At 37.7% G+C, this 14,402-nt stretch overlaps 1 protein-coding gene across 3 annotated transcripts in view; it reads right to left on the reverse strand.

Moving 5' to 3' along the window:
* The window catches only part of TRAF3 (TNF receptor associated factor 3), a 145,880-nt gene that overhangs the window by 13,643 nt on the left and 117,835 nt on the right, over nucleotides 1-14,402 (reverse strand). For 2 of the 3 annotated variants that reach the window (XM_038767164.1, XM_038767075.1), the window contains 4 exons: nucleotides 13,250-13,330; nucleotides 9,109-9,183; nucleotides 7,355-7,447; nucleotides 2,732-2,872 (listed from right to left, as the gene is read on the reverse strand). In XM_038767164.1, coding sequence (XP_038623092.1) covers nucleotides 2,732-2,872; nucleotides 7,355-7,447; nucleotides 9,109-9,183; nucleotides 13,250-13,330 — 390 coding nt within the window. The remainder of the gene's footprint in view (nucleotides 1-2,731; nucleotides 2,873-7,354; nucleotides 7,448-9,108; nucleotides 9,184-13,249; nucleotides 13,331-14,402) is intronic. The other variant, XM_038767251.1, reaches the window with a different exon arrangement.

The following is a 14,402-nucleotide window of genomic DNA, read 5'->3' on the forward strand; positions in this document are numbered from 1 at the left end:
GCCCCATGTGGGCTGGGACTGTGTCTGATCAGAATGTCTTCTATCAACTCCAGTGCTGAACAATCACCACTATTAATACAATCTAGACTTTTTCCATTTTAATTAGCCTCTTCCGAAACACGATGCCACCTGAGGTGCTACAATGTAGAACCACTTCAACAGGGGCCCAACACTAGTTTTAGGAGCCAAAACACACTAGAGGCAACTTAACTGCTACATATAGACATATATGTTCATATGTGTTTTCATGGACATATATGAAGCAGCATGGCTCAGTGGAAAGAGCACAGGCTTTCGAGTTGAAGGTTATGAGTTCTAATCCCGGCTCTGCCACTTGACTGCTGGGTGACCTTGGGCAAGCCACTTAACTTCTCTGTGCCTCAGTTACCTCACCTGTAAAATGGGGATTAAGACAGTGAGCCCCATGTGGGACAACCTGTTTACCTTGTATCTACCCCAGTGCTTAGAACAGTGCTTGGCACACGGTAAGCACTTAAATACCATAATTATTATTATTATATGGACAGGCATGGCCAGAATTTTGATAGATGGCTGAAAAAACTTGTATTTCTGCAGGAAGGACAGGAGTGTTATAGCTCAGCGTTTCTCTTCCTTTCATTTCAGAGTCTTCTTTCTTCCTGGTGCCCTGTGAATTAGTAATTCACTCTAAAAATCTTTTAGCGGAAAGGTCAGAGTAGGCAAGAATTACAGGCAAGGAGTAGGCAACAATATTTCAATGGGAAGTAAAGTGATGCCCTTACTCTCTATAGCAACTGAAGGAGAGGCACCATGACATAGTGGCCTGGGAATCAGAGAACCTGGGTTCCAATTCTGGCTCTGCTACTTACCTGTTGTGTGACCCTGGGCGAGTCACTTAAATTCTCTGTGTCTCAGTTTCCTCACCAGTACACCGAGGATTAAATCCTACTCCCCATATAGACTGTGATCCCCAGGTGGAAAAGGGACTGTATCCAACATGATTAATTTGTATCTATCCCAGTGTCTAGATCGTTGTTCAACAAATAGAAGCGCTTAACGAATATCATTAAAAATAAAACTAAGGGCTCAGCAGAGAAGAGATATAAACTAGAACACGAGGACTTCAAATACTCCAGGTGTAAAAATACACATTCAACCCCCCAATTAGCACGTTTGGCACATTTTCGCAAAAATGATATTGAATCTTAATGCCATGATGAATTTGTAATACTCTCTCTCACTTCACTGCAAAGTTTGCTTTGGCTTAAGCAATTTCCTTCTCAAGTACTTTGACTTGATAATGACATCTATTTAGCATACATAATGAGAGCCGTTTGCCCAAGGTGCCTTTTGCTGAATAGGAGAGGAAAGATAACACTCTGAAAATTAAGCAGTCGTTTGTGCTAGTATTTATTGAGCATGTAATGGATTCAAAGCCCTGCATTCCGAGTTCGGGAGAGTACAGTAAACAGAATTAGTGGGCATGATACCTGTTTATGAGGAATTCACAATCTAGTCGGGAGCCAGATATTATAATCATTTACTGACAAGAGGTAAAATGAAAAAACAAAAAGGGGACATGCTAGCCACATTAGTGTTTAAGTAGTGGGGAATGCAATATATCTACAAATCAACTTCTATAAGAGGCTGAAAGTTCCAAAGTGCTTAGGTGACATGGAAGAGCTGAAGTACCATGTGGGAGGAAAATAAATTGGGAAGACTGCACATTCATCAGAAAAGACCTCCTGGAGGAAATGTGATTTCAGAAGGGCTCAGAAGTTGAAGGGAGCTTTGGATTGTCGCATAAACACTTGACTATAAATTCCTTGACGGCAGAGACTGTGTCTACCAACAGTATTGTAGTGTACTCTCCCAAGTGCTTTGTAAGCTCCTTGTGAGCAAGGAACTTGTCTCTCCCAAGAGCTTAGTACAGTGCTCTGCACATGGTAAGCGCTCTATAAATACTATTGACTGATGAAGGGGGAAGGAGTTCCAGGAAGTGGGGAGTTGTGTTCTTGAAGAATCTCATGCCATTGGAAGATTGGGATATAGGAACCATGTAGCACTCTTTTGCTTAATTCTGTATTTTCATGAAACCAATTCAAAAGTGCAAACTGGGTTATAGGAAAGTCTATGAAGAAAGTATAATGCTTCAGGATAGATCATCATTTTAAGTGCTGAAGGCCTAAAAAGCTGAAATAAGGAGAAAAGACATGAAAAATAATTTAGATTGCACTTGTCAATAAGTTGTTTTCAAACTGGCCATTTGACCATGTCTGGCCAGGGTTATTAAAGCTGGGTTTGATTAATAGGATGAGGGAAAGTTATAACCAAATAGTTTAGATTTTATTCATTTTAGAAGTGAAAGCTTTTAAGTAGTGCACTTTCAAAGCTGATGAGTAATTCAATTTTCTAAATAATAAGTACAAAGTGTCTTTTATGTAAGACTCTTGAGGACTTTACTAGCCCCAGTTTTACAAATGAATGAGTTCAGTGACTTGCCCAAGAAACCAGGCAGGGCACAAACTGGAACTCCTAGACACCAACTCTTTGTTCTAATCACCAAACCGTGCTTCCTTTCACTGTTTTCTTTAAAACCATACCTCCCTACATTTTTAAAAAAGAAAGGACTCTTACCATTAAAACACTGTGAAATTGCTTTTACAATCCTCACTGGGAAATCTTAAAAAAGAAATGGAAGTCACAATTTTGACCCTAACTTTCAAAATCTGGTTGGGTCCAGAGGTTTTACCTGTAAATGAAGTATTTTGGATTCATTATTCCGGAGCATTTCCTTCTGTCTTTCAATTTCTATTTCAAAGCTGCAAATTTGATTGTGTAAACTTTGAATACTCTTGTTTTTTTCTACACTTTCATTCTGCAGCAGGGATACCTGGAAAATAAATGCTAAGAATTACTCCAAGCCAATCTGGTAACCATACCATATAATAACAATAATAACAGTAAAATGTCAATTGCACTGAATATGCCTTTGACTAAACTAGGAGAGGATGGGATTCTAAAATATTTCCAGTTATCAGGAGAGAGACAAGGAATTCTTATTCTTCTTTTGGATTCCTGGGCTTTGTTTTGGGAAGATCTAGTTCCATAAGTGAGATGAGGCACAGACAATAGACAATTCTATGCCTAAATCATTTTGTAGCTTATTTAGAAGTTCTCAATCATTTAATAACCCAAATCTTCACACTCCTGAGTGTTAGAAGGCTGAATGCACAAAATACAAGAGACTCTTCCTTAATGTCCACTGGGCACAAAGGAATGGATATGCTTAGACTCAATTCAAAAATAATGGTGAGGGGGAAAAAAAGAATCCTCACTACCTGTTACTGAACAGCTTGGAGAAATGTCAGAAGAAATAAATTTATGGCAAGTCCACCGGAGAGAAGCTAAGAGAGTATTCCTCCAAACTTCATCTAATTTCTGTTCAAAAACTTTCATTCAATACCTCATTTCCCAAACATCACCTCAGATAGGAGGAAAAACCACAAAGAAAGAGGGCAGTTGCTTATAGGGGAGGGGTTTGAAAGGAGGCCCCAAATTCTTCCCATGCATTACTGTAAATTAAGTTTCTGAAATTTTGTAAGAAAAATTTCCAGGATGCTTTGATGCCTTACGGACTGTGGGTAAGAAAATGTATCATCTTCATACTGAAAGACCATCATCTTCGTATTCAAAACACATGCTACCCTTCGGATACTGCTTTCTGTTTTAAACATATCAGCTAATGAACAACCCAGTGAAACAACTTCCTAAAATCATTCTTCTACCCTACTGTATAAAATGATGTGACCATTAATAACTAGTTATTAATCAATGTTCTTGTTTTAATCCATACTTCAGGCTATGAGTCCAATGCAGATGCATTGTTTACTAGCCAAAGGAAATACAGACTAATCACATTCCTGACCACATATTTCAAACACAAACATTTTATCCCAGAAGTGCAAGACCTCAGTCCCTTCCACAAAACACAGTATTTCAAATTAATCAATAGTAATATTTCATTCATAGTAAATTTCAATTAAACTTAAATATAAAATGGGCCAAAAAAAGCACTCTAGGTTCTTCGAGGCCCAGGCTTCAATATGCATTTTCTCTGGTGCCATCTAGGACAATTTACCTCAAAAACTTCCTTTTCATCCTTGAAAGAAACAGCTAACACTGCACTAACCCCAGAAAATGCTTGTGGACATTAAAATTTTGAATGGCAAATTCCACCAAGGTCAAACTGTTATGAATAGGTTATTCTCAATAAGAATCGCTCTCTTAATGATACAGCAGGACTAAAATAGTTTAAAAGCAACTCTATTCAGTAGCCCTTTCCAAGATAACAAGTGAGAGCACATTTTCAACCTCTTCTAACACCTAGAAAAAAAGGAACCCATATGGGAACTTCAGAAACCTCAGAAAAAGCAGACAAAGAATTGTGAATGTTTCCCGTAATAAATAAGGCTATGAGAACTAGAGAGGTGGACACAAAGGAACCCATATGGGAACTTCAGAAAACTCAGAAAAAGCAGACAAAGAATTGTGAATGTTTCCCGTAATAAATAAGGCTATGAGAACTACAGAGGTGTACAAAAGACACCTGCAGAGTATTTTGTTTGTCCTCCAAATGCTTTAAAAAACTCGGTATTGCAGGTGAAATGACTTTTCATGGTAATACTGAGCATTCTTAAATTCCTCTCATTTTGGAACTGCTCTTACTTGAATAAAAATATTTTTAACAACGAATCAGATCACTTCAAGAAATTAACCTTGTACAAACAGAATGCAAGCCCGGAAGGCATTATAATGCGCTGTATAGACTCTGTGCAACTTGAAGTGTACACGAGAAACACTGATTCCCTGAGATCATATTGTACAATTACTAAGCAAGATTCTCATTTTACATGGTTTCACGGGCCTTTTGTCAATCTGAGTTAAGATTTTTTTTTTAAGGACTGTTTTCTGCTTCTATACATATTTGTTGAGCTATTTTTGGACAGGTTCACCTCCTTCACCAACAGATCTAATTGGCCGCCAACCTGTCACAATCTACCTGCACTCTAACTTAAGGCTGAAATCACCTCTTGCAGTTCAAACTTCTAGAGTCACATTGCAAAGACAATAAGTTTCATTCTCCCTTCCCCGCCATGGGAGGGTAGGGCACCAGAAGGACACCAGAAGTGGCCCAGACCATTAGACATGTGCAAACTGGTTATCTCTTCCACTTGGTACCACATTTTCCAAGCAATTCAGATAGCAGCTACTTCTGATACCTATGAAAGCCACCCCCTAAAAAGAGAAAATCCCAGGAGGGAGTGAAGAGTTTCTCATCCCTGGCCCTGGATGGGGAGGGAGAGGTACCTTATTTGACCAGCCCAGGCATGAGAGGGAGAATCAGGTTTAATATCAATAACACTATTGTTCTGTCAAATCCTGACTTTATTTCAGAGCCGATGAAACCTAGTAAAAACAGAGGTGCATGAACACCACCATTCTGACCTTATATTAGAACTTCATGACAAAGAAGAACCTATCCCAGAATGAACAAGGAGTCACTGTGTTGAAGGGATATATTCAGGTGTTTTGGAAACTTCCCAACTCTGAGGTCCTGGAAACTCCTTGGGATTTAGCATAAGGTAACGCTTCCATATTTTCCTACCAAGGCCCGCAACAGCTCTTTTCATTTATTATCTCAAGACTCCATATTTTGGTGATATTTACACTACATGGAAAGGTCACTCACAAAACTCTCTGAAAAATATCACTGATGTATGATATGTAAACCAAGGGCATTCCAGTAATCTGGTATGCCCTGGGATTTCCAATGATTCAACCATTTGTTCTGAATTAGAAAACAACAAGAAGGCAGGAAATGAAGATGACAACAATGATAACTAATAATTACGTCCCCAGCAACTTCCTTTCAGTAGCAATTGGAAGGAAGACTTGAAAAAACTAGAGACAGCAACTTTTACAGTAGCCTGCTTTGGAAATCAGGCCAATGACCAAAGGAAAAAAAAATCCATAATCTACAACACAAAAAATGGCCAGGTACTGCTTAAATCACCCAGATTGGACTGAACTGCCCCCCTCAAATGAAAGGCCAACTTTCAAAAGGCCATGAGAGCATTTATCCAAGTTGATTATCTCTGAGTAGATACAAATCTGAAGATAAACTATGAATTCGAGTCTCTCAACCATCAAACCAAAGAAATGGCTATGTGTCAACGGGTTCCCTCTCAGAGTGAAGAACTTTAAGAATGTTAAACACATGAAAATTGTGGCAAAGCAGTAAATCCTTATTGTTACCCCTGCTTTAAAAAAAAAAAAGAGAAGAAATATACTAAAAGGCATCGGAGGGGAAACTACAATGGCAGGAAATGGATAATCAAGAATTTTGCTCAACGAACTGTGGAGAAAGATCTCTCAGATTGAGGGACATGTTACTTCTTTAATCCTATGCACTGTCCTTTGCTATGAAATGTTAGCCCATTTCACCTCATGAGCCAAGGGCACATGCATACAAATGAACTAATTCAATTTAGTCTTGAGGTTACTGTTTTGTTTTTGAATCTGGGGTTCTTCCAAAACAAATATACTTATTAAGCTGTTCTGGACTAAAGTAAATCATCCAAGTAATCTTTTTGATGAAAATTTTGGATTTCTTAGAGGCCGTGACCCCTTCAAATCTTCCCACTTAGTCGAACTTGTCTGGAGGAGGCACTCACATTAGTTTTAAATTCAAAATCCAGGGAAAGGGTTTAATTGTAAAATCTCATCTCCTCGGTTAAATGATTATCTGAAAAAATGAACTTCTTCTGAGGAAATCCACTGCAGCCAATCTCTTTCTAGAAATTCTTGTTAGCTTCCAAATTTTTTCTCCTGGAAAAAGGTACCATGAAAATGGAAGCTGCACCCTCAGCATTAGAGGCAGGTTTGGGTAACTTTTCTTTGGAAAATGAGTGTGAAAAAATAAACCTATTAATAAAGTAAGCCTGCTAGTGAACTCTTTAAAGACCCTTCAGAAGGCCTTAATGGGAGAGTCTTCATTGCTGAGTATTTTTCTTATCTCCCTCTCACAACCTTGAAGAACTACAAAGGCTAATTCACTGTTAACCATAATGACTTCACAAGGGCTATGATATATAATTAATAACAGTGACTGAGGGAAAAATATTACCTAAAAGCTACATTAATAAACGTTTGATTTGATTAGGGGAATTTAATAGCTTTTGAGCTAGCTAGAGGTCTAGCAAATTTTTGCTGTCCTCCAAAAGCTGCTAAACCAAAGTGTTTTCCCCTGTTTCTTAATTTGAAGAAATGAATGAAAACTTAACATAAATGAGTAAAAGATGCATGTATATACCTTTTTCTCTAGAGAATTACTCCACTCTTTCAATAAGTTAACATGCTGCACTGCTGAGCTGGCCTCATGTGCTTTAATTTGCTGGTTTGTTCCCTGTGAGAACAAAGAATTTAATACATTAAGCCAATTTTATTTTTAAGCTAGACAAAAAGAATGTAACACACGACTGTAAAACCAGCACATTTTTTGAACATAAATGCAGGCTCTGAGACTATGAAGTGAGGGATGTCTAAGTGGTATAAAAATCAACAAGGGACCTCCAGGGTAGAAAATTAGATTTCTGTGGCTTTCCGATGAAGGTCCTGGTAAGGTTTTAACACATATGGGAGGAAACTGAGAAAAAAAGAGCCATTTAAAATGAAAAATACTCTCCCCCCTACTTGGTATTAAGGTTTCAAGTGTGACTGATTCTTACTATCAAGCAATAACCCACACCTGTGATGTCCTCGGCTGGATTTGCTATCTGGGCTCTTTTGTTACTTTATAAATCAGTATAACAGTTCTTTCACAGAAAATATAAAAGTAAATAGTTTTGGAGCATTGAAGTCATGTCTAGATGTTGCCAAAATAGCCTGCTGACACTCAAGGCCCAAAAGAATCAGAACAAATGGTTTATGGAGGCTGGAATAACACCATAAAATACTTCCTTGGAGAGTTAACTGTGGCCAAAGATTTGCTGCTTCCATGCAGCCTGAGGATATTAGTACAGATAGTTACTTAAGAAGCTACATACAAACATACATAATATACAGAGTACATCAGATGTAGATCATTTCAGATTTTGTTTTACCACAGTTTTAATACTAATGTGAAGCCATTCTCTGTAAAGTCTGAATTGTTTGGAAACCCGATAATAACAATGCACTTGGTAATGTTTGCTTGATCTCCAAAACATATACTCTGTATATAGAATATTCATGTGTATGTATATGTCAATATACGTATAGCTATATATAAACATATAAATACACGTACACAAAGAGAATGAATGATAATACAGAAGACATAACAGTGGCTAAGGATCAAGATCAATTATATATAACAATAACACAGTGAGCGCCACTTCCATATTCCAAAGGGTGTGTGACGTAACGAAGGATTGAGTGGGGCAAAAGTGTTGCAAAACCAGAATGTAGTAATATCTTTGCATTTCTAATACCTTTGCCCCCTGCGAGTCTCCCGAGAAGAACTCTTGCACCATTTTAAACATGAGAAAATTGAGTTCACTGGCTACGTCTGGTGTATCACTGTACTGTGGTGAACTATCTGTACTGATCCTGAGCTTTTGATAGTTCTATGACACTGTGGGAATCGAATCACGTGTACATGTTAAAAAAACACTGTACACATCTACACTTCATATGTTCATTGTCACACACATACTGTTGGAACTAAAGGGCTCTTTGAGAGTTCAATATTTAGAACAATGAAAATTCCTTTACCAAACTGTCTTGGAAACCCAAAGATGTAGTTCTGTCTTTTTCTCTTATTTTTTAGAAGAAACCTAGGATATCTTCAGTGCAGATGTTCCTACTGTAAGAACATCTTCTGGCTCCCCAAGGAGTCTATCTCAATGAAATCTCAAGGCACCGCCAGAATAGAGAAGTGCACACACACCTGCTGCACCCAGCCTGTTTCAATCATGCCAACCAGGTGGTTCTGCTTCTTAACCAGACTAACGGAGTCCCCAACTTGCATGTTAAAATGTCAAAAGAAATGGCTTGAATTGGGAAGTATAATCATCACATACTGACCTGAAATGTGCAGCCATAACGCTTAAAACTACACGTACTTGGGGCATTAATACATTCTGACAAATGTGCATTCAACTGCAACGGGAAAAAAATGTGAGTTTTGGAACAAACGATTGCATGATAATGCTCAAACATTAAGGGCACAGATAATCAGGGTTGTATTACTAAGTATGGTGTTAAGTACACAGGTGTATATATTATCTGCTTTCTAGACGAATACAGTAAATATACTGTACTATGAAACTATGTGTATACGCACAAATATGCAAATATAGAGAAATACAGTCAATATACATCATTTTCCTAACTGACGTTTTTCTAGAACAAATATTTAAAATGTGACAAGCCATATGCAAATTCATAATTAAAAACACACACAAAAAACAACACCCACACACACAGACCAGAAACAAAAATTGCATGAAACACACATAAAAGGTATTGTATAAAGGATGCACCTGAATAATACATTTAAAATATAGCTCACGAGTAAAGAATAATTTTAGCAAGCTTGCATAATAAACAGTCGTATTTAATAATTTGAAAACACTTAGAGATGAGTTTTTCCTCTTCTGAAAATACCTATTTCTTCCCCAAGGACTGTCTTGGGACCATTCATTTTTTTTTAACAACTTTAAAAACAACGGCCTGGGTTTAATGTGTCTTTAAGTATTTCCACTGATTACAAAAACCTAAACAAGGAAAGAATACTAACAGGAGTTGGGAGAGGAAAATTCGTCTTTCAGAGAAATTCCTAGAGAAATACTTTCAGAAAAAATCTTTCAGAAAATGCTCTTGAAATGAAGTAAAATCCATCTATCCTAAAGAGGGTATGAAAATATCAACATTTTAAAAGCACAAAATACTATTTGTTTTGATGGCACATCTTTTTAGGGATGCTTAGACCTAAGTCTAATTACCAAGCGCTTGTCCCCCTTACCATAAAAATGTGCATTAGAAAACTCCGGGGATACATTTCACTGAAGGAAAATAATCATGCCACAAATCGGAGTAAATGGTGCACAAATGTGCAATAAAAGAGTCACAATAAGGGGTTTTGCTCTGCTTACCAGAGCCCGGATCCTGATAGCTAAGCATGTTGTCCATCATGTCATGTGAATGCATTGTTTTAAACAAGCTAATGAGTCGAATAAAACAACCTCTGTCATTTCCCTATATGTTTATGTTTACTTTGGTGAAGAAAGTTTTGATCAGACAATGGTACTTGGTCATTTTCTCCTTTAACTGCTACAGGGTAAGCAGCTGGTGTTATTGGAAGGTTCCTTGTATCGGTTTTGAAAATCCAAAATAACAATCAATTTTTCCACAGAGAAGCCAAGTCACCCTTGGTGAATCTGAAAAGGAGTCACTGGCAAAGTTGTTACAATACTCCTTATATATTACAAAAATACTAATGAACTGCAGGTTCGCAAAAGCGATGGGGAATTCCAGCACAAATGACCAACTTAGTTTGTGAATCTGAAAGCCCGCGAGCCCAGTAACATTTCTCGCACGTTATTTTAATATTCTTCATTTTCTCTTCAGCAGAGAAAATACCACACTTCCTCTGACATTAGGTGCTCCCCTTCAGCAGCCAAAAGACTGTTCAGTTTCAGTGAATTGGTGGCTCCTATTCTAAACTGTAAGCCCGTTGTGGGCAGGAAGTGTGTCCGTTTATTGTTCTTTTGTACTTTCCCAAGTGCTTAGTACAGTGCTCTGCACACAGTAAGAGCTCAATAAATGTGACTGGATAAACACCGAGCTGATTGTTTTCCTGACAACATGCCACACTGTCATTCCATGTGAACCCTGCCGAGCTTCCTCTGATCCTCATGAGCTAGTCCACCAAAATCCATAAGACAACAGAAAGAAATGAGATAAAAGTTTAATATGCCCAATGACTTACTACTGGAGGACAGTAAGCATAAAGAAAGAGCAAAATAAATGCCCAGAAATTGTAACAGGACAACCAGAGAAGGGATGATTTGGATTTCATTGTTTAAATACGGAAAGAATTTGAGGCAGGAAGGTTTTAGTTTTTTTTAACAGACAAGCTTAGGTGGGAAAAGAAAATTACTTTGAGATCTTGAAACAAAGCATGTTAAGTACACCACCCCTCACAGAAACTTGATGTATTGGCTTACCAGTGGAAACACTAATGCACTTAAGTTTAAAAAGACATACCGCTCATGTAATTTTCTTAAAACAAGAACTGTACTTTCTCTTGGGGTTGGATAATCTGATATCTCTCAAGGAAAAAGCAAGGAGAATGCCATAAAAAATAAGCAGCTTGGCATTGTGGATAGATGACAGGCCTGGGAGTCAGAAGGTCATGGGTTCTAATCCTGACTCCACCACTTGTCAGCTGGGTGACCTTGGGCAAGTCACTTCACTTCTCTGTGCCTCAGTTACCTCATCTGTAAAATGGGCATTGAGACTTTCAGTCCCATGTGGGACAGGGCCGGTGTCCAACCCAATTTGCTGTATCCACTCCAGCACATAGTACAGTGCCTGGCACATGATAAGCGTGGCTCAGTGGAAAAAGCACGGGCTTTGGAGTCAGTGGTCATGGGTTCAAATCCCGGCTCCGCCAATTGTCAGCTGTGTGACTTTGGGCAAGCCACATAACTTCTCTGGGCCTCAATTACCTCATCTGTAAAATGGGGATGAAGACTGTGAGCCCCCCATGGGACAACCTGATCACCCTGTATCCCCCCAGCGCTTAGAACAGTGCTTTGCACATAGTAAGCACTTAATAAATGCCATCTTCATCATTATCAAGTACTTAACAAATACCACAATTATTATTATTATTAGACCTCTGAACCCCATGGGTTGCTAGCCTGTTTCCAATAATGGCAGATAAAAGATCTGCAAATTAACAAAGAAACTATCTCCACCCTATATCACTCCCTATGTTCAAATTCACCTGGTTTAAACCTACCACCTAAAATGTACTTTCTGCCTGGCCTTAACTAGTGACCTGGCTGAAGTACAAATGTTCCTGATCCTTGTTATTTAACCTACGGCTAGCTTTTCACCAGTCATATAAAATATACTTCAAGACACACGATTCCTGAGCAACACTGAGTGAGAACCCCCTGGCAAATGCACCATCATTCAATAGAGCTATAAGGGAAACCTGATAATGGCTGCCACTGAACTGTGATTGTCAACGCACCTCTAATTAACAATCCTACTGTGTTCTTATTCTAAATGTGCTTTTGACTACTTCTCAAAACTGTTCTGCTGAACATACCCCCAATTCATTATACATTACTTCCAACCTGACCTTGTTCTAACCACCATAAAATTTTTCTGAGATTTTATTTTCTAAATTGTGACCATCTTCCCTAGCCCTTCTTTTCAAATCAGTCAGTCGTATTTACTCTGTGCATCGGACTACATTAAACAATTGGGGGAGAAGACAGTAATGAGGAGTAGATACAATCTCTGCCCTTCTTTTTCTGGCTTTTCCCCTTACTGTCAAAACAGTAGATGTATTCTGAGGTCTCCAATCTTACTATTGTTCTTTGGGGTTTTTCTATTTTTTGGCATTTCATGAAGATCACTGGCTTGGTACTTTGTTTTGCAAGGGTTTTTTTTTTTTGTTTAAGAGCGACTGATCAAAATGGGAGAGGGCTTTCATTGTCAGAATTTACACCACCAGAACGTGAAATCTAAGCTGCTAAATTAATTTTAGCATTCTAGACTTCTCAAAGTGTAGGTTCCTTGGGCTGTCATTTAAAAGGAATCCAAAGACTAAGGAAAATTTGAATTTTCCATATTACTCCAAATCTCTGAGAGTTCCTAATTTGTTCTTTTTTAATACAAACAAGTTCATGGAAAAGACAGATAGAACGCAAACTTCTTTGGATAGTATTTTGGGCAGATTTTCATAGGCAATTTCCCCTCCGTGAAATACATTTACTCAACAAATCCACTTACAGTGTAGGTAGCAAAAAATGTAGTTATACTCCACTGTAATAGTCAAAAAATTCTTTTGATGTCACACATTAAGGAGAAAATAGATTTGGGCAGAGCTCTGAAGAGAGCGCATAGTGAAATTTTTAAACCTAATAGTACTAGATAGACACCTAGTGAATTTTCAACAGGTAGACAGGCTGGTCAGACATCTTACCTCACTCCTCAAAAGTGTTTGAACACTACACTTATGCGGGCATGAGACTACAACACATGGACACTCTGTATCTTCATGTTTCTAAAGAAAGAGGGAAAAAATTATTTCTTAACCTTTATATAGTCACCAATTTTCCATTCTTTTTTAATAACTACTGCCAATTAGCCACATATTCACCAGTACTGCTCCACCATACTGTCAAATTTTTAAATTTATGTTTTCAAAAAAAATGCACAAATTTGACACAATACTTTGAAAGGAAACAGTCTTAATATAGCATTTCAATGACATTTATCCAATAGCTCATTATATTTTAGCTCTTTGGGAAACAATGTTTCTGATCCTCTCCCTTCATCCTTATTCTCTTGAAGTGAAAAGCACTATGATCACTCTGAGCCCTGGAACAAAGAAACTGAGCTTTATCAGAGTCCAAAAACCACTAATCACTGAATGCTATGAGGCTATAATCATGGTCAAAAAAAGAGTTCTTCCTGTTTTCTGATTAACACCTTTATTTCATAGTATGAACCTTTATGTGGTAATGCCTCCATAAACTAACTTTTGCAGAACTCAGAATTCTCAGAGCCAGGAAAGTGCATATAGAGCTATGACTGCAAGTAGCCTAAGGTTTCTTAATTTACAGAAGATGTGTTTGTCCTAAAGTTAATTTCCCCCCACCTTTGTTTTTAATGGTAATATCTTTCACACTTTTTAATCCCCAAGTGACTGATTTCCTTTGCATACCTCCCTTCTAAACTGAGTTCTTCCTGGCTTCTCGTGATTGATTCTTTCCTCTCAAACATGTTTATGAAGCTATACAGGTTACAGAAATGTTTTACCTAGTTTCTCTCATAAGTCAAAAACAATAGTAACATGCAGGTTTTACTGAAAAGACAATAATGGGCATAAAACAACAACAACAACACACTTTTAAAGGTAATGAACCAGTCTATTCTGAATCTAGTGTTCTAAATCCTGATTTACTCCTGGTTCAAATGTTTGGTTAAATTGATTTTTTTTTTTGTTATTTGACCCTCCCGACTGTAGCTTTTAAAAACATTTTCTAACAATTACAGAGTCAATATTCTGAAAATTAAATCCTCAAGTTTAATAAAAAGAAAAAAAACCATAAAAGTGATGATAGGGTTCAATG

Source organism: Tachyglossus aculeatus, chromosome 1 (assembly GCF_015852505.1).
Source record: "Tachyglossus aculeatus isolate mTacAcu1 chromosome 1, mTacAcu1.pri, whole genome shotgun sequence".
In the NCBI taxonomy this organism is placed as follows: domain Eukaryota; kingdom Metazoa; phylum Chordata; class Mammalia; order Monotremata; family Tachyglossidae; genus Tachyglossus; species Tachyglossus aculeatus.